Source organism: Phacochoerus africanus, chromosome 11 (genome assembly GCF_016906955.1).
Source record: "Phacochoerus africanus isolate WHEZ1 chromosome 11, ROS_Pafr_v1, whole genome shotgun sequence".
Classification (NCBI taxonomy): Eukaryota; Metazoa; Chordata; class Mammalia; order Artiodactyla; family Suidae; genus Phacochoerus; species Phacochoerus africanus.
In genome coordinates, this window is record NC_062554.1 from 93260934 (window position 1) to 93280970 (window position 20037).

At 38.5% G+C, this 20037-nt stretch overlaps 1 protein-coding gene and 1 long non-coding RNA gene across 2 annotated transcripts in view; one reads left to right on the forward strand and one right to left on the reverse strand.

Moving 5' to 3' along the window:
- The window catches only part of GRM3 (glutamate metabotropic receptor 3), a 113446-nt gene that overhangs the window by 82588 nt on the left and 10821 nt on the right, over nt 1-20037 (reverse strand). The window contains exon 2 of the mRNA XM_047753765.1: nt 8531-9386. Within this exon, the coding sequence (XP_047609721.1) occupies nt 8531-9386 (856 nt within the window). The remainder of the gene's footprint in view (nt 1-8530; nt 9387-20037) is intronic.
- Nucleotides 10650-20037, forward strand: part of LOC125111711 (uncharacterized) — a 31150-nt gene continuing 21762 nt past the window's right edge. The window contains exons 1-2 of the long non-coding RNA XR_007130921.1: nt 10650-10711; nt 10956-11093. This is a non-coding gene — a long non-coding RNA (uncharacterized LOC125111711). The remainder of the gene's footprint in view (nt 10712-10955; nt 11094-20037) is intronic.

Genomic DNA, 20037 nt, shown 5'->3' on the forward strand with positions numbered 1-20037 from the left:
CTACGTAGTACTGGAAGTCCAAGCCACAGCAATCAGACAAACAAAAGAAATAAAAGACATCCAAATAGGAAGAGAAGAGGTAAAACTGTCACTGTATGCAGATGACATGATACCATATATAGAAAACCCTAAGGACTCAGCCTCAAAACTAATTGAACTGATCAACAAATTTAGCAAAGTAGCAGGATATAAGATTAACATTCAGATAACACTGTATATTACCAATGAAATATTAGAAAAAGAATACAAAATACAGTACCTTTTAAAATTGCACCCCCAAAAATCAAATACCTTGGAATACACCTGACCAAGGAGGTAAAGGACTTATATACCGAGAACTATAAAACATTAATCAAGGAAATTAAAGAAGATGTAAAGAAATGGAAAGATATTCCATGCTCCTGGGAAAAATTAATATTGTAAAAATGTCTATACTATCCAAAGCAATCTACAGATTCAATGAAATCCCTATCAAATTACCCAGGACATTTTTCACAGAACTAGAACAAACAATCCAAAAATTTATATGGAACCACAAAAGACCCAGAATTGCCAAAGCAATTCTGAGGCACAAAAACCAAGCAGGAGGCATAACTCTCCCAGACTTCAGGCAATATTACAAAGCCACAGTCATCAAGACAGTGTGGTTCTGGTACCAAAACAGACATACAGACCAATGGAACACAATAGGGAACCCAGAAATAAACCCTGACATCTATGGTCAATTAATCTTTGACAAAGGAGGCAAGAACATAAAATGGGAAAAAGACAGTCTTTTCAGCAAGCATTGCTGGGAAACCTGGACAGCTGCATGCAAAGCAATGAGACTAGAACACACCCTCACACCATGCATGAAAATGAACTCAAAATGGCTTAAAGACTTAAATGTAAGACAAGACACCATCAAACTCCTGGAAGAGAACATAGGCAAAACATTCTCTGACATCAACATCATGAATATTTTGTCAGGTCACTCTCCCAAAGCAATCGAAATTAGAGCAAAAATAAACCCATGGGACCTCATCAAACTGACAAGCTTTTGCACAGCAAAGGAAACAAACAAACAAACAAAACCCCCAAAAAGACAACTTACAGAATGGGAGAAATTAGTTTCAAATGATGCAACTGACAAGGGCTTAATCTCTAGAATATACAAACAACTTCTACAGCTCAACAGCAAAAAAGCCAACAACCCAATGGAAAAATGGGAAAAAGACCTCAATAGACATTTTTCTAAGGAAGATGTACAGATGGCCAACAAGCACATGAAAAAATGCTCCACATCCCTGATTACTAGAGAAATGCAAATCAAACTACCATGAGATACCACCTCACAACAGTCAGAATGGCCATCATTAATAAGTCCACAAATAACAAGTGCTGAAGGGGTTGTGGAGAAAAGGGAACCCTCCTGCACTGTAGGTGGGAATGTAAGCTGGTACAACCACTATGGAGATCAGTACGGAGGTACCTTAGAAATCTATACATACAACTACCATATGACCCAGCAATCCTTAAAAAAGACACATGCACCAGCGTTTTCATTGCAGCACTATTCACAATAGCCAAGACATGGAAACAACCCAGATGTCCATTGACAGACAGTTGGATTAGGAAGAGGTTGTATGTATGCACAATGGAATACTATTCAGCCATAAAAAAGAATGACATAATGCCATTTGCAGCAACATGGATGGAACTAGAGACTCTCATACTGAGTGAGGTAAGTCAGAAAAAGACAAATACCATATGATATCACTTATATCTGGAATCTAATATAAGGCACAAATGAACCTTTCCACAGAAAAGAAAATCATGGACTTGGAGAATAGACTTGTGGTTGCCAAGGGGGAGGGGGATGGAGTGGGGTGGTTGGGGAGCTTGGGGTTAATACATACAAACTATTGCCTTTGGAATGGATTAGCAATGAGATCCTGCTGTGTAGCACTGGGAACTATGCCTAGTCACTTATGATGGAGCATGATAATGTGAGAAAATAGAATGTGTACATGTATGAGTAACTGGGTAACCATGCTGTACAGTAGAAAAAAAAAGTGTATTGGGGAAATAACTATTAAAAATAATAATAACAAACAAAGAAAACTAGGTTATTGTGGGATAATATCTGGTGTCCCAAAGGTCAGGAAGGTAGGCTAAACTTATTTTTGAACAATATGTTGGTTATATATTTTTAAAAAGTGCTCTGAATAGTTCCTTCAGTCTCCAGACAGCTTTACTGGTGATGTTCTTGTAAATATACCATAGTGTCCAGAAATCTGGAAACAAAAAGGAAATAGCATATTTATTATAATATATTCTGATTCGCATGGTGGGAAAATATTTCTTTCTACTTTATTGGGGAAGATAACATCTTTCTGCTTTGTAGGCATGGTGGCTCTTCAAATGGATCTACAGAAATTAAGGATTATGAAATAATCATAATAGTGATAGTAATAACTGTATCATAATAATAGCAAGAAGCAGTAGCAGAAAGCTCCGGCCAAAGAGGAAAATTAGGTTGTCTAGAGGCTCCTGTTCTCCATTGTGTAACCTGAAAATGAGAATTATTTCTCAAGCTTCTAGAATACCAAAGCACAGATGCATGATGCATAAACAAATAAGTAACCACATTAGTGGTGTCCTTTGGGGTTTAGATCTTATTCTTGTGACCCCAGGAAGCTGACCAGAGAGAAAAGGGGGGAAAAAAGTACAGGATATTTATCTTTACATTTTGCAAATGCTTTTGATCAGCAGAGCTGGAACAAGTTTCTGTGCTTTTGTGGGAACTACAAATGTTCCAGGGGAGGAAGCAAGATCAAGAGCAGTTGGTTCTTTCAGGAACTTCAAAGCCCATTCATCTAAAGATGTGGCCATTACCATTTTGGCTTCCTCACTGTGCCTTGGATGGCCCTGTACTTTTCAAGAGGAGAGCCTTGCTGGGTTGGGGCCAGCTCAAACATATTCCTTAGAATGCAGTGTCCCAGAAAAATCTGCCCTTCCTGGCCTATGCTCTGTGATTACAGTTCCAACTGGGACTGAACCCTGTACTGACTGAATGAGTCAGATGCAGAGGTGAATGGGGCAAGTAAGGCTGGGTTTCCTAGTTTCTGCCTCTGCTCCTCTTTCAGGTGTGGAGAATTGTAAACATCAGAACAAAGCTAGACCATCTTCACGAGGCTCTAGGCCTCTGATCTCAGTAGTCTGTCTGTTGGCTGGTACCAGCGGATAAAAGAAAGAAAAAAGAAAAGCAACTAACAAACAAATGAACAAAATCCTGTCACTGCTGTGTCCTACCATTCAGCTCCATTATAACCACCAGATCCAGCAGTAACCAGGCACTGTCCTATTGCTTATAATTCATACCTTTGGAGAAAGATTTGTTCAGTGAATTTAGGTTTAACCTGGGTATAAGATACATGACGATTTTCTAATCCCAAACAAAACTCAAACCCAAAATAGAACACAAAACTTAGAGGGCAAGACCCAACAATTGCAGCCCCACTCATTCTGCTTCTCTACTTTGACATCGTTCTGGTGACCAGATGCTGGTGTCAGCTCCATAGAGCAGAGGTGTCATCAGCCTTGTTTACCATTGGGTCTCCAGGTCCTGGCATCAAGTCTAAACTTATCTGTGGGATCAATGGCTAAATTAGGACTTGATGGGTTGCTCTGTCACCTATTTATGATGTGATCTTGGATGAATTTCCTGTGTGTACATTTCTCAGCTTTTCCATTCTCAAACACTTTAGCCCAGCTCTTCGAATCACACAAAGGAATGCTAGGAGTGTTATTCCCAAGAGGATGCTTATTTGATGCTGGCTGTGTCTTGGAGCACCTCTGACAGTGTGTACAGTAAGTGGGAACTCTTTCTTTTTTCTTTTGAATTGGGTGTACTCTGGTGACCACGTCACCCTGGCAGTTGAGTTCACTTTTATGTGCTTTAGTAAGTGAAGATCATCATGCTGACATCCTGAATTTCCACCTCTGTCAAGTGAGGAGTAGAAGCAAGTTCATCTTTGAGGAAGGCCTTTTGTAACTCTATGATTTTAGTCTATTCCATTCTCTGGAACTTGTCTCAGAATAAAAAGGGGGAGAGATTGTACTGTACTGGAAGCATGCAGAATGAGAATGACTTTGCCTTTCTTTAAATGTTTAATAGCCCCTTCTGTTTCCTCTGATTTTAACTGCCTTGGGTAGTGTGAGCTTTCCTTTTACATGATGACCGTATGAGATCTTATTGGAAATAATTTTGGAAAGTCACATGGCACCAACATAATTCTCATGTAAATATTTATTTTAGAATCCTGTATGACATGGCTCTTTCAGATGGAAAAATTTTACTAATAAAAAGTGCCTTAAAACTTTTTTTTTAATATCCAAAGGTTTAGTTTTTAAGGCTCAGCTTCCAAAGTTTGGGTGTTTTATGAATCATCTTAGCTCCAAATAAATGAGAAAGTGGCCCAGGAGTATGAAAGGGATCATAAAAAGAAGAAAGATCTTTCAAAAAAATTTTTTTTTTTTTTGCACCCACAGCATGCGGAAGTTCCCAGGCTGGGAGTTGAATTGTAGCTGCAGCTGCCAGTCTATGCCACAGCCACAGCAATGCCAGATCCGAGCTGCATCTGTGACCTACACCACAGCTCATGGCAACGCTGGATCCTTAACCCACTGAGTGAGGCCAGGGATCAAACCCGCATCCTCATGGAGACTAGTCTGGTTCTTAACCAAATGAGCCACAATGAGAACTCCTTGAAATAGATAGGTTAATGAACAAAATATTTACATTTAATTTTCAGAAAAATAATCATAAATCTGCTGATTATTTATCTTATTCCGCATCCCTTCAGTAAACATTGATACAGTGCCCAACTCTGTGTCGGAAAATGTGTTGGGTATTTGAGATCAGAAATGAAATATTTGTTTTCTGCCTTGAAAGAGCTCATGGATATAGAGAAGGAAATATGAATTTGGGTGTTAAATGCTATTCTTAATCAACAAATATTTACTGAATGCTGATGATGCTTGGTTTACATCAGTGAGCAAAACTGATAATTCCTGCTTTCATGGAGTTTATATTCAAGTATAAAGATCAAACCATAAAGAATAAACCTGAAAATATGAAATGAAGTGGTATGAGAGAGGGTGAAAAATCACGGAGTACAAAAATGCAGAGCAGGTTAAAGGGAAATAGGGGCATGTGCAGTGGGGGTCACAGGCAGAGCACTGCAGCCTTAAGAAGGCTATCCAGCTTGACAGAAGTAAGGGGATGAATTAGCTATAGGAATGGGGAAAGGACATTTTACAGGTAGAGAGAACTGGCAGTGGAAAAACCCTGAGTTTGGAAACAAGGGTGTCTGGAGTGAAGTGAGCAAGAGGAAGAGTAAATGTGAAGACAAGAAAGCAGCAAAGGATGGGGAGGGCAGGTCAAGTAGGACCTTCAAGAACATTGAAAGGACTTTGACTGTGAGTGACATGGGGGGACTCCCTAAGATGCTCCCTGAGTCATGGAGTGACTTTCTCTGACTTATATTTTAAAAGGGCATTCCTAGCTATTGTATGATGGCTGGGTTAGAGATGGGAAAGTCAATGAGGAGGCTATTCCAAAAATTCAGGTTTGAGGTGTTGGTGGCTTGGACGAGAGTAGTAGCGATTGAGACAGAATAAGTGAAGGTGTTAGGCAGGGCAGAAGAGGATGGGGCGATGGTATTTGAGGTGGAGGAAATAGCATATACAGAGGGCACAGAGGCCAAAATAAAGGCAGGATGTGCTTGGCAAACAGCGAGTAGCCTTAATGGCAGGAAGGGTGAATGCCAGGTGTGTGGCAGGAGATGCCTCTAGAGGGGCAGACAGATCAGATCTCACACCAGGAGAGTTCACTGTTTAGAAGAATTTTTAATAAAACATAGTTTGGCAAAATCTCCCTTGTAAAAGGAATATTCACACTGGGTTAACTTTAAGAAATATTCATGATGGCCATTGCTGGAACTAACTAGTATGAATGTATCAAGGAACTGAGGAGTATTCTCAGGAGGCTGCGCTCTTCCATCCTGTGGGGACTAGAGTGATAAGGAGATGGGCTACAAGTGCCAGTTAGAAGAACTGTGGAGTATATGCACTGAATCCAAGCAGATGGCTGGAAGAGTCCTTTGTGGATCTGAGCAAAGATTGTGTACAGTTTGCTGCGTTCACTACTGTCTAGTCCACTGCCTCATTATTCAAGTTAGAAAATCAGGAAATAGGATTTCAGGGAAAAAAAAAAACACGTGAAACAAACCTGCTTTTGAATGCTAAGTTGGCCTTATTTTTAAAATGTACTTATTTAGCTAACTTAGCATCTCAGTATCCTTCCATACTAAGGAATTTTTATTATCCAAGTCTCATTGCTATGCATATTTACCTGGTGGCTGGTCTAAATTCTTTCTCTTTTTTTTTTCATTTGAATCTATTTTTCACCCCTCTATTCTCTTCAGAGATGGAGAATGAATAATAATGTCGAGCAAATTGAGAAGGCGAAAATTGCACTTTGTGGTCAGGTCTGTACAGCCAAACTACATTGTAGAATCAAAGCCAATAATTGAACAAGAGAGACAAAAAGAAGATACTGTATTGTATTCGGCCAAAAAATGGCCTTATTTCTTCAGTTTTCTTTGCCATTTAAGATCGATTCAGTGAAACGAAGGAAATTATTTTGGTTACATAGAACACCTTACAAGGGCTCTCAAATATCCAAGAGTTTTCTTTGTATTTGCTGTTGATGACTGGATATATTTGTATATTTGCATACTAAGGAGAAAAGAATGAACTAGAATGACAGTGGTGATTAAGTACTTGTGATGAATAAAGATAAATGATTACCCACAGGTAGTCTGAAAAGGGAGGAGGATGCTTGTCTTATTCATCTTTAAGAATAAGTACACTGTAGATGCTATTTATAGATACCAGCGTGTTCACTTATATCTGTAGTAAAGATATATATATTTTTTTGGAATTTTGAAATAAATCCTGAATGTGTGTGTATGTGTGTGTGTGATATCACACATATATTCCTATATGGAATATGTCTGTGGGAATATAGGGCACAGGAAAGGTTTTATCTTTCCCATTTGCAGTGGTCATTCATTCTAATGGTAAGAGATGCTGTCCATCAGATGAATAGGAGGGAATACTGACATAAATTGTTTCCACTACTTTTGGCTCTCTCAGGGTAGAATGAAGAAAAGAAGTGCAACAATGCAGGCGGATAAATTTTGTGCTGGTTTTCAAGAGTAGTTCAGGGGTTAGAGTTCTGAAATAGGAGCTAGTTGTCACGGGGTCTTCTCTAAGTACTACCAGTGATTTTTCAGGCCATTTGACTTCTGAGTGATTATAAAGGCAATATGAGAACTGCTACTTGCTCCAATGATAGTATGATTTGAGCATACAAACTTAAATGTCTTGGATGATCAATCAATTGAAACAGAGTGTGCAGACTAGAATGATGCCCTGGTGGCATGGGAGATTAGTAGCAATTTAGACAAATGAAAGCATTGTATCACTGTAATATTTTTGGTGTCAAAAATCTTTTTTTATGTAATGATTTTTATTTTTTTTATTATAGCTGGTTTACAGTGTTCTATCAATTTTTTACCAGTGTCAAAATCTTTTACGCTCAATGACATTACTCACCATTTTGTGATTTGAGATTAAGCTAAAATCCCTAGAACCTGTACCTTGATGCACAGATAACACATAAATCTTAGGAAAAAAATGCAACTCTAAAGATCTTATGCTTTGTATATTAATAGTGCATTAAAATGCAGTACTATATTTAGAAATGTTTAGACCATATTTACAAAAAAAAACAGAAAAGCAGCAAAAGCTACTTTGAATACACCTTTGGATGTTCACGTCAGTATCATAATGACTTTCTTCAGTCTTCAATTTGCTTACATTCAAGCTCCCGGAAAAAGAGTTTCACTTCGTAATGTAATTTAAGAAAATCCTCAACTCTTAACACTGACATAGAAATGTTTCTGTACAGCAGAAGACATAAACTCAAATGCCTGGAAATCATCATGGTCAGAGTATCTTTCCTTTTCCGTCCTTAATTAGGATCTGGGAAAAGGGTGACTTTTTTCTCTCCCCCACTGTGAAAGTTATGAGACTCCTTTGCTCAAATCACCAAGAAGGAAAGCTTGAAAGTTCACGTTCCTTAGAGAGTTGCAAATTCTGCTAAGAAGATTAAATAATGCCCATATCACTTGTGTCATATTCTACAGCTAATAACAAGAAAGAGCAAATGTAGCATTGCCCCCATCTAGGCAGCTACCATAGATCAGCCCAGACTACTGAGCCTTTCAATTTCATACAGGGTAGTGTGCCGGCCAAGATATTCACTCGAAAGTATGCAAGAATGTTAAAAAGCCATCATATTGCATCTTGGAATATTTCACAGTTTAAAAAAGATCTCTGGGGTGGAGGGTAGAGGTATTTGATTCCTTTTTGATTCTACTCTTTGTATGTAGAAGACGATTAAAGGTTCCTTGCTTACCTGTGAAGTTAATTTTCAGCAAGTAATCCTTGTATAACTTCTTCCCGTCCAGGATCTTCATGGCATCGCAGAGCTTGGTGGTGTTGGGACAGAGGGTGCGCTGCATTTTGTGCAGGGCGTGGGCCATGGCATACACTGCATTCACTACAAACATGATCTTGGATTCTTGTTCGTAGTTGCTGCTGTCGATGGCCAGGTGCTTGTCGCAAGGGCGACGGTGATTGTGCTTGTTCTGGAGACTGCACTGGAATTTCTGCTCCCAGAAGTCCCGGAACCAGGGGTTGCGGTGGTTGTTGTAGGGGTTGAGGCTCTGAAAATAGCGATCAAATTGGCGGACGGGCTGAGAAGCCAGCTCCAGGGTGATGGCGCCATAGGCCACGTGCTCGCTGCCCTTGATGATGCTCTCCTGTGCGCCCCAGCCATCGCTGGCCACCCAGGTGAAGGAGGCGTTGGCGCGACTGGCAGCAGCGATGAGCTCGCGGGAGTCATCGCTGCGCATGAAGAGGACCACAACGCGCGCGTTGGGCTTCTGCAGCAGCTCACGGATCACGCTGTCATAGGACTTGCGGATGTTGGAGCGACCCACCTTCTCCGCGGTGGCGATGCAGATGTTGCGCAGGCGGGCTTCCTGCTCAAAAGCCTCGATCCCTGTCTCCCCGTAGTCACCCTCGGAGGCCACGGTGGACACGTAGGTCCAGTTGAAGAAACGCAAGATCTCAGCCATGGCTTTGGCCTGGTAGAAGTCGGGGGGAACAGTCCTGGCAAAGTAATCATAGCGCGACTTGTCGCTGAGTTTGGCACTGGTGGATGCGTAGCTTATCTGTGGGATCTGGAAGAGCCTCAGGAGGTTGGCCACCTGGGGGAAGGAGACAGGGGAGGTGCCATTTTTAGAAACTCAGAGGAAACTGTACACAAAAGATGAAATCTACCAGTCGTTTACCCAGCTCCTTTTTCCCTTCTAGATCGCTAAGCTTTTCTTGATACTTTGCCAGATGCTTCCCTGGATACTGTGTTTTGGGCCTTAGAGAGCAGGTTCCAGGCAGGTAAGCCATGCCTTGGGAAAATACAAAGAGTAAGAGAAGGGCATTCTTCTCGTTCCTCAACTTTATACTAGACCCTGGACCAGGATCAATCCTGTTCAGGTGTTCTCAATGGAGCTGTTTAAATTTCTGGGGTCCTCCTATAACTCAGTTAAACAATGAACTACAGTGAATTGGCCAAATTTGGTTTTTAGACAACTTGGCTGCAGTTGTATAGAAAGATCCTGGGTGTTGCCTCATTCTCACTTCCCCCTCTTTTAGCTAAAAACAGCAATCTCTGAAAGAGTTTAATTTGGGAACTGTATGCCACATGGACAGTCCAAATTAGACATTTATTATCTAGGTTAAGCCAAAAAAAAAAATCAATTATTTTTGGTCCACCCCAAATTTTAGGTATACACTCTTCTAAACTTCTGAAGAACTTGACTAACACTTTTTTTTTTTGCCTTGTAAAAATTTTTTTTTCTGCTTGGACTATGTGAAAAGAAAATGCTTTTCTTTTGGTATTTTTAATTTAAAAGCAAATATAGAAGTATTAAGGACCTTGTCAAAAAAGAACCAATTACTTTAAAATGTTTAAAGCTTATTATGACCCCAAATGTAAATTTCTTATAATTTACCTATTAATAATATTTTACTCTTTTTATTTATTATGGAATAAAAAAGGAAAATGATGCTAGTTTATTAAGGAGCATTTTATGCATCAAGTATTTGTATAAATATACATTTTAAAATAGGTACACAGATTATACGTAAATCTAATAAGTTTAATTTTCTTTTTCCTGGCTACCTCACTTATTCTGAACATTTCTTTATCTATACTGACTTAAGTTATATAATATACTAAGTGGATTTTAATCAGAAACCACCTTGAATATTCCAATATTCTCTATGAGTACTTTGAAAATTTCCTTCTGGAAATTGTGGTTTCAGGTTTATATTTGACATGTAGGAGGCACAGCTTGAAATAGGCAGCTGTTAGCAAAGAGCACAAGTAACATAAAACAACTGACATCTGAGTCCTGATTAATCATCATTTCATCTGGCAACAGAAACCAACAGCCAAGTTCACACACAGCCATACAGCATGTTCTTGAAGATCCGGCTTGCTATTAAAACCACCACTTAATGTAGCCCAGAGGTATCAAAAATGTTTTCTGTATCTTTTCAAATCCTGGTACTTCTCACTTAACCATAGACAAAATGGCACGAAAAGTTGGCACTTAGCATGCAATATAATGCAAATTTAGGACCCAGATCTTTCTTGCATTTGGTAAAGACTTTTTTTTTTTTAATCTTCTGGGATGTGAATTTTAGGGAATTGAGGTGAGTAGATGGGTGAGTGGATGAATACTAGTATGACATTTATTTTTCTCTCTTCTCAGGACTAGAGACACTGAATGCAGTGGCATTTACTGAATCATTTGGACATGGGAGCATTGCTTGTTTGCTCAGGCTGATTGAGATGGCATGGAGCCAGGACTGTCATTACTTCTATACTGAGTACCTGGCTTCTTTGGGATGTGAGTACCACTGTGGTTGACTGGTGATAAGAGCCCTGTCTGTGCATAGCCTTGGCTTGATTGTGGAGTTCCTGGCTAGCACTCGAGAGGCCGTCTCTTCTGGACACCACAGTTTTCTAATCTTCAAGTTCTGTTCATCAGGACCTGAACCTTTCAGGTAGGCAGGGAATAAAAGGACCTGAAAAATGCCAAGAGACATTATCTTCTGGCAGCTAGGAACCACAATGAAAGGAGCCTAAACTTCAGAAACTTTCTTCTCTCAGAGGGATATGAATATGGGGAAGCTGCTTAAGAAAAATGTTCTTGTCTTTTGACTGACTGATAGAATCCTGTGGCTTCATGTCCACCTTTAAGGATGTCTGAGAACAATTTACAAACAAGGCAGACTGTATGAGAGAATGAACTAAACACAGAGGATGGCAGTATGGAAAAAGTTCTCTGGGTTGCAAAGGGGCACAAAGAGCTGTAATATGTTTGGGAAGGTGATGGGTTAAAATAAGACTGTAGCCATTGCCATCATTTTAAGGATCGTTATCTGATAGATACATTGTTATATATAAAATACAACAAAGACCTATTGCATGGCATAGGGAACTCTACTCAATATCTTGTAATAACCTATAATGGAATATAATCTGAAAAAGAATAGATATATAGGTAGATATAGATAGATATAGATATGTATAACTGAGTCATTTTGCTGTACACTTGAAGATAATTCAACTTCAGAAATCAAGTATACATAAAAAAAGAAAAGTAGTTATCTGTGTGTGTGTTTAATGAGGAAACGATAGCTTACTTCAGAAAAAGGAGTCACATTTAGTGAGCTAAACATGAGACTGCAACCCTAGTAAAGAAGTAAATATATGAATGACACAGAGTGAGTAGCAGGGAGTAATCAGTTGTCTAATCAAAGGTATGTATATGATGGTCAGAGTTATATTAGAAAAACATGTAATGTAAATGAATGATAGAGACAAGTGTTGAAGTTCTTTTATTATGGTAAACTGTTCATATTAAAAGCAGTTTCCTTAGAAAGACTAAAGTGCCTAATATGAAAAGTAAACAACACAGGAATCAGCAGATTATAAATCTCCCTTTCTTTTGCACCTTCACCCATCCCAACATGATTTCTAGAGAAAAATTAAGTTCTTAGTTTGTTTTGTGCATTTTCAAAAAATGTATTTATTCCACTGTAAAACCAGTTACTAATGTACTGTGTGTGTGTGTGTGTGTGTGTGTGTGAGAGAGAGAGAGAGAGAGAGAGAGACACTTTTATACATGTATCTATCTATCTATATATATTTTTTTCTCCTTTGACATTCACAACTGCCTTTTATGATGGATAGCATTACCTTCATTTTAGAGATGCAGAAACTGAGTTCTGCTAGATGAAGAAACTTGTTCATAATCATATGATTAGAAAGTGGGGGAAAAATCAAGATGTGGAAGCAGGTCTTTTGACCCTGAGGACAATGGCTATTCTCTCATAACCTTCAGTCTGCTATTTCCTGTGCAATTGTGAACCTGAAGTCTGAAGCACAGAAGGACACCCAGGCAGGAAGAATAGGAGAGGAACTGAAGCAAAGTTGTGGTTTACACAGTGGATCACCTAATTGCTATTATGAGCTTTCTTTTAACGTCAAACTTAAAACTGGGGTTGGGGGATATCCAGAATATTGTCAGCTGGATGTTTCCTGTCTCATTTGCCTAAAAAGTGGGCCTCTCCAAATGCGTCTAAATTACTTTACTGGCTATATGGTTTCTTCTTTGGAAGCATGAAAAAATAAGGGGACTTCTACTTTGGACATAATTTAAAAAATAAAAGAACCATCTTAGGATGGGGAAACATGAATGTTTGGAAGAATGTTACTCAAGTATAGTTATTAGTAGGGGTAGAAGAAGGAAAAACAGGATCTAGTTATAAATGCTTTAGGATAAAACATAAAAGTTGGAATACACTTCTCATGGTTTGCATCTTTACAAAGGTAGGCAGCTTAACAGCTAAAGGAAGTCTTGAAAAATAATCCAGACAATAGATAATAGTCTCGATAATACAGAAAAGGCAGACTCTCCAGAGAAGTCCCTGGGTTGCTTGGCTGCACTGGGGCCCTGGAGTGTGAGAATAACAAGGGGCAGGGATGGGTGTGTAGACCTGGTGGGCCCTTGGGTAGCCCTGTGGACACCATGAAAGACTGGCATCAAGCTGTGAGAATTAGGGTGATTAAAGCACATAATGTGAAAACGGAGCACAGTGATTGTTGATGTTTTGTTTTTAAATGATATTCCTGGAGAAGATGTGGTGAGAAGAGGTAGAATCACTGGAGGGAGAGCTGACTCCAGATGAGTGAAAGACACTTCCCAGTCCTTGCTTCCCCATGCTCCCCAGTGAGAATGTTTCCTAACCAGGAAGTGATGATACACATGCATAGAAAAGTTCTCACACCCAAGCAGGAGAGAAGGACAAGGAAGTCCATAATGAATTGAGTTTGCCTCCAGTTCTGAGTTCTGGAAGAACTCACAGAATAAATTATGTCATCATTATTAATAATTTTTGAACAATCAATAATGGGAGGGCCCAGGGTGAATTCAGGAACTATCAATAAAGAATAAATATAAATAAATGACCATGATGTGTTTTGGTAATTTTCTAAAACAGTTTCCAATAGAGAGCATGCAAGCACTTAGAAATGAACAAAGCAATTACTAGGAATCAGCATGGAGTCACTATGAATGAATCTCACCTGAATCTTTTCAACATGAGTGGAACCATTTAGGGAGGAGCTGTGGCCATGGGACCATGAATTAACAAGGTATTGGTGACATTACTTGGACCCTTGTGAAAAAGGGAAAGGAATAGGAATTGGATGAAAAAGTTAAATATGCTAAAAGAGCATGTAGGTGATCAAGTGAGATTAAATTTTTATCAGTGACTTTGGAAAAAATATATATTAGCTATAAGATCATTACCTTTTAGACCTAGTAGGAGCCATGAAGATAATCTAAGCCTTTCACTTTATAGGTGAAGAAACTGAAGCTCAAAGAATGAAATGGCTTTCTAAAATTTACCCAATTAATAAGTGACAAAGATAAGATTAGAGCCCAGTTTCATGATTTTTCCAAAGGAGTAGTCTCCTTTTCTGGCAATAAAGTGATATTACATATGGGAAGATGTATATTTCCAGATTTAAATTAAAATTACAGAAGTGAAGAAAGAATAAGAACACTAGGAAAAAATGAGCCTACAAATGCAAAGTTGAATGTTGTAAAAATTCACCAGATATCCACAGGTGGCCAAAGTCAAAGAGGGGTTATTAAGTGGTTTGCTCTCTTTAGAGTTGAATTTAGATGCACTGATATAGATGTATAATCTCCTTTAATCCTCATCATAATTTTAGGAGACTGATACTCCCATTATCCCCTTTTATAGATTGGGGAACTGAGGCACAGAGCACCTAGGAACCTTCCTGAAGAGTCTATAGGTGATAGAGATAGGATTTGGTTCCAGATATTTGACACTATGTTCATCTTTCCACATTTGTTCGATCCATTCTTCAATTCAATCTCTTAACCTCTGCCATATGGGGTTCCTCTCCTTTACAATGGAGCAACAATATATTTCAAATTATATATTATATAATTATATATGTCTGTCTTTTTTCACTTCTGAAGTCACTGACTCCTTTATTGGAGGATTGTGAGCAACAATTTCTTGTTATGAGAAGTATACTTTTTCATTTGTCAGTCTGTATTTTGAGATGGCTCTATGAACATTTGTTTACTAACTGACCATTGACAGAGATAAGAACAGTTGTCTAAGAAACCAGGGGAAATTTCAACTGGGTGTTTGAAAGCTTCCAGCTATAAATTTTATGACCAGATTTGGCTTTATGATTTATGTGAGGAATGTAAATTTCTGTATTTCCCTCATAGCACTCACCAAAGTAGATGGTGATTACTAGACCATTCACCAGTTCCTCTCCTAGAGTAAAATCTCTTAAGGATAGAGAATGTACACTGTTAATCTCTGTTTTCTTGATGCCTTTTAGAGTAGAGAGGTGCTCCAAGCTGTTAGTTAAATAAATGAGTTGATAAATGAGTAGATAGTGTGTTGCTAATTATAAGGATATGTTTTCTGTGGGGAAAAAAAATAACTAGCTACCCACAAACAAGCCATGTAAAGCTCCTCTCAAATATTACCTATGAACAATATTCTGTGCACTATGGATCCTTTGCTAATCATTGTCATGCTTTCACCATAATGAGATGACACAGAGACAAGGAACTGACTTTGACCTGAAGCAGAGGTTTCCGTACCATTAAAGCCCATTTCTCCAAATTATCTCTGTGTAACTAACAAGGTGTATATAAAAGGAAGTCAGTATCATGCCACCTGGATCTGGCCATTGCACCAATTCCCTTTAGGCTAGAAAGGTCCTCTTTTGCCTTAAGGAAAACAAAGGGCCTTACCTATGGAGCCTTAGTCTTTAAACTACACAAACCTAAAGCAGGAGGCATTAAACATATACCAAAAGGAAGACTTCAACAAATGAACCCACACTAAGGTCTACCGGTCAGGTAAGGATTTTCTGCTGACACATACATTACAGACAAGATACATATGCAGCCAACACTCAAAGCTCACATCAGTTGCTCATTTCTTCTTTCTTGGGAATATCTTTCCCATAATCAATAGCTGATTTTGGAGTGATGCCATTGGAGGCATCCAAATAATCCTTTTCACTGTTGGAATTTTGAGTTAAAGACCAATTTATTGGGAGGTTTACTTCTTCTGACATTGTTTAGCAAGTCATGGGGACTCTTTCTTCCTAGGACTCAAGAGGTCATGCTTCATTTCAATAATGCTCTGATCATGGGAACAAAAGAGTGTGAACAATGGGAAAGGGCTCAGGTAGTCGATTCCTTGATGTTGTGGAAAAGAGGGAATATGAATTGGAAATCTCAGTGAGCCACCTATGAACTTAGAAGAGGAACAAAAAGGTGTTTCATGTACTGATTCGGTCTTCCCATTCAGGGTATTCATGATGTACCATTTCAGACATGAGCTTCGTACCTTCTCTGATGACAGTGCCAAGTTTGTTTTTCCAACAGCAGATAAAAAGGAGTATGTACATTTAGAGTCTCGTAGAAATAGGTTTCTCACTAAAGTGATTGTCCATGAAGAGATTCTTTTCGGAACTTTCATTGTTATTGGCTTCTGAGACTGTGTTAATGCATTAAAGAAGACAATAGTAGCTGGTTTTGATGTGGACCTATACTTAGCTATAAGAATTCCAGATGGTAAAGAGACATGAAATGATTACTTTCCAAGGAAAGTGCTGTCTACAAAATTGAACTGTATACATTTGAAAAATAAGCCATGACTGCTGTTCTGGAGATTAGGAGACTTGATAATAATCTCCATGGGTTTGCCTTTGCATTTGGTGCGGGTCACATATATCTTTGGGGCCATTTTCTAAGAATAAGCCTATATCTTTAATTGTGTTATCAGACACATAGTTCTGAATGCTTAGTTCATTCTTTTAATTAAGTGATTATGGATAAGCCTAGAACCAGACTGAACCATCTGCTACCTCATAACCCAGGTTATTACATAAAACAAGTTCTAAAAGTGGCAATGAGAAGAGACCTCAGTGACCCTCCTATTCAGATGGATCAACTTGCACTGTTAGCTGTACAAAATTCCAGATTGGCTAGTATTTTAAACTGGAACTGGAGGTGGTATAGAGTTGAGAAATTGCCTGAGGAATTCAAGCTGTTCACATCACATGAATTATCTCCCCATAAAGGATGACAATCATATTGTTATTTAAAAAAGGATTAGTCTTTTTTTTTTTTTTTTTGGACCATACTATGTGCAGCACGTCTGGGAATTTTTTTATGAAAACGGTTGACTAGAGCCCATGTTTGTAGGCCAAAGATTAATATGGATTTAGGAAAGCATATAATGGACTACAGCAATGCCAGTTTTCTCAGTTTAATCTGCATAAGTCACTATGTAATCATAGATTTATATTGCCATTCCCGTTAACATCATGACTTGGTCCTGATGATTTTGCATGGATATTTCAGGCACAGCACTCCTTAATCATGGCAGAAACTTTCATAAATTGTTTGTGGTCACCCTGATTTCCAGTCCTCCTCCTCAAATCATTACACTCAGACCTGTGCTTTGCAACCCAGATAGTCAAACACTTTTCATTTTCTTCATTTATGACTAAGGTACTTATGAATAGGAAGGTTGTCCATTTTGGCATTCTCATAGCTCATCACTGAGGTGGAAATGCTTTGCAAACCACATAGGACCCCTTGAATCATAGTTTTCCAGGACACTTATATCTTAAGACATGTCACATCTCATTGTGACATTGCCATTCCACTTTCAACAAGAGTCTGTCTTGCTCCCTTACTAACAAGGCACCATCACAGAAATAACTTTGTTTCCAATTAGACTTAACAGGTGCTAAGAAGAGGAACAAGAAGGTATTTGCCCACTGAATTAGTCTGCATCTGCTCTTTGCTCCCTTTCCCCCGTGAGTTACTTTTCAAGATAAATCATGGAACTGAGTTGGTTTGAGTTGCAATCCCTAACAATAGGATCAAAAGTTCTATTGCAAATCTGGTCCGGGATGCATTAGTGTTTGCCAATGACACCTGCAAAAGGATGACTTAACTCCAACAGATTCGTTAAAAACACATCCTTTAGTGCCTAGGATATTAATTTTTGTCAAAACCTCTTGAGGATTTAACAGAGCCACAAGTTGAATCAATCCATATTTTTCTGTGGCCCCTGAAGTCACTTGTATAAAATAATATAAATATAGTCCTATTGATAAAAAAGGCACTTCTATCCTTTTTGAGTATTAACCAAAGACCAAAAACTAGTGGGTCTGGTATGGGAAGAGCTGAGGGGTGTAGCTATTTTTTTTTAGACCTTTAAAAGCTCTTAGAATTATTTCTAAATTTATTTTTATTTCCCAATACATTATTTTTTTCTACTGTACAGCATAGTGACTCAGTTACACCTATATATATACATGCCTTTTTCTTACATTATCATGCTCCCTCATAAGTGACTAGACATAGTTCCCAGTGCTACACAGAAGGATTATTTATTTCTGAGGTCCTTTAGGGTGGAGGGCTATATACTATGATTATTATTTGTAGCAAATATAACTATGTGGTTCATAGTTTTCTTTTTTAACTATTCATTACTTCAGCAGAGTCATCAGGTCCAAAAGCAAGTAGTATGGTAGCCATTCAGTGCATAGCTTTGAAATCAAACAAGCCAGCATTGGAATGCCAACTCCTTCTCTCACTAGCTGCATGATCTTAGGCAAGTTAGTTTGATTCTTTAAGTTTTAGTTTCCCCATCTGTAAAAGGGAATGATAGTAGTCTCTGGCTTATAAAGTTCTTTAAGGATTCAATGATAACAAATGTGAAGCACTTAACTCACTGGCTGGCACATTGGTAAATGTTCAAAAAGTGGCAGAAGTGATGAGCATGGCTAGTCCAGCAGTAAGTCATTCATTCAGCAAACTTTGATTGATGCCGCTTAAACAAGACAATGTTCTCAAATTTAGATTGTTCTAAGACGAGTAATGTCCCCCCATTCTCTTCTAGGAAGTTGTAGTCTAGTGGGAGACAAAGAAACATACCAAGGATAAGAATTTGAGATATATGTACATATTCTTATATAAAAACACAGGTAAAGGAGCATTTCCCGTGAGTCATGGTAGGCTCCCCTGTAGCAGGAACATTTAGACTTGATCTTGAAGACCAAGTGAATGTTCACCAGGCAGAGGAAGGGAAAGGAAGTTTTTTTCAGGCAGAAGGAGGAATACAAAGGCAGAGATGGGAAAATGCATGTTTGCTTTAATAGTATCAGATGGTTCAATCTTATCAGGGTATTCAGAGCACTTTAGGGATTAGTAGGGTGAGGAAGAAAAGAAGGACTAAGGTTGAACTGCTAAATATTTTATACATTATGCTAAAGAGTCTGAATTTTGTTATGACACACATGAACTTATCTATGAAACAGAAACAGATTCACAGACATTGAGAACAGACTCATGGTTGCCAAGGGAGAGAGGGGATGGGGGAGAGATGGATTAGGAGTCTGGGATTAGCAGATGCAAATTACTATTATACATAGAATGGATAAACAACAAAGCCCTACTGTATTGCATAGGGAACTATATTCAGTATCCTGTGATAAACCATAATAAAAAAGGAAAATGAAAAAGAATGTATATATAGGTATAACTGAATCACTGTGCTATACAGCAGAAATTAACACATTGTAAATCAACTATACTTCAATAAAATAAATTTTTAAATGAATTTTATTCTTTTTTTTTTTTTTTGGTCTTTTTAGGGCTGCACCCATGGCATATGGAGATTCCCAGGCTAGGGGTTGAATTGGAGCTGTAGCTGCTGGCCTATGTCACAGCCACAGCAATGCCAGATTGGAGAAGCATCTGTGACCTACATCACAGCTCATGGCAATACCGGATCTTTAATCCTGTTGGGCGAGACCAGGGATCGAACCTGCGTTCTCACGGATGCTAGTCAGATTCGGTTCCACTAAGCCACGATGGGAACTCCAGAATTTTATTCTTTAAGAGACAAAAAGACATTGAAATTCTTAAATTAAGGGAATGACTTTATCAAAGTTATGTTCTCAAAAGGCTACAGTGAATGACATCTGTGAGGAGTCAGGGAAGACTGTTGAGGTGGACAACATACTCATTTTGACTCCAATTGTGAGATTTGAAGCCCAGGAACCTTGTAATCCTAACAACACTGAGTAAATTAATAATAGAAAGATCAAAATGAGAGGTTTAAGGACGAATTTGAGTCCACTTAAAACCATTTATTTGGTTGGTAGTAATTACTCAGATCTTCACGTCTTAATTTGTT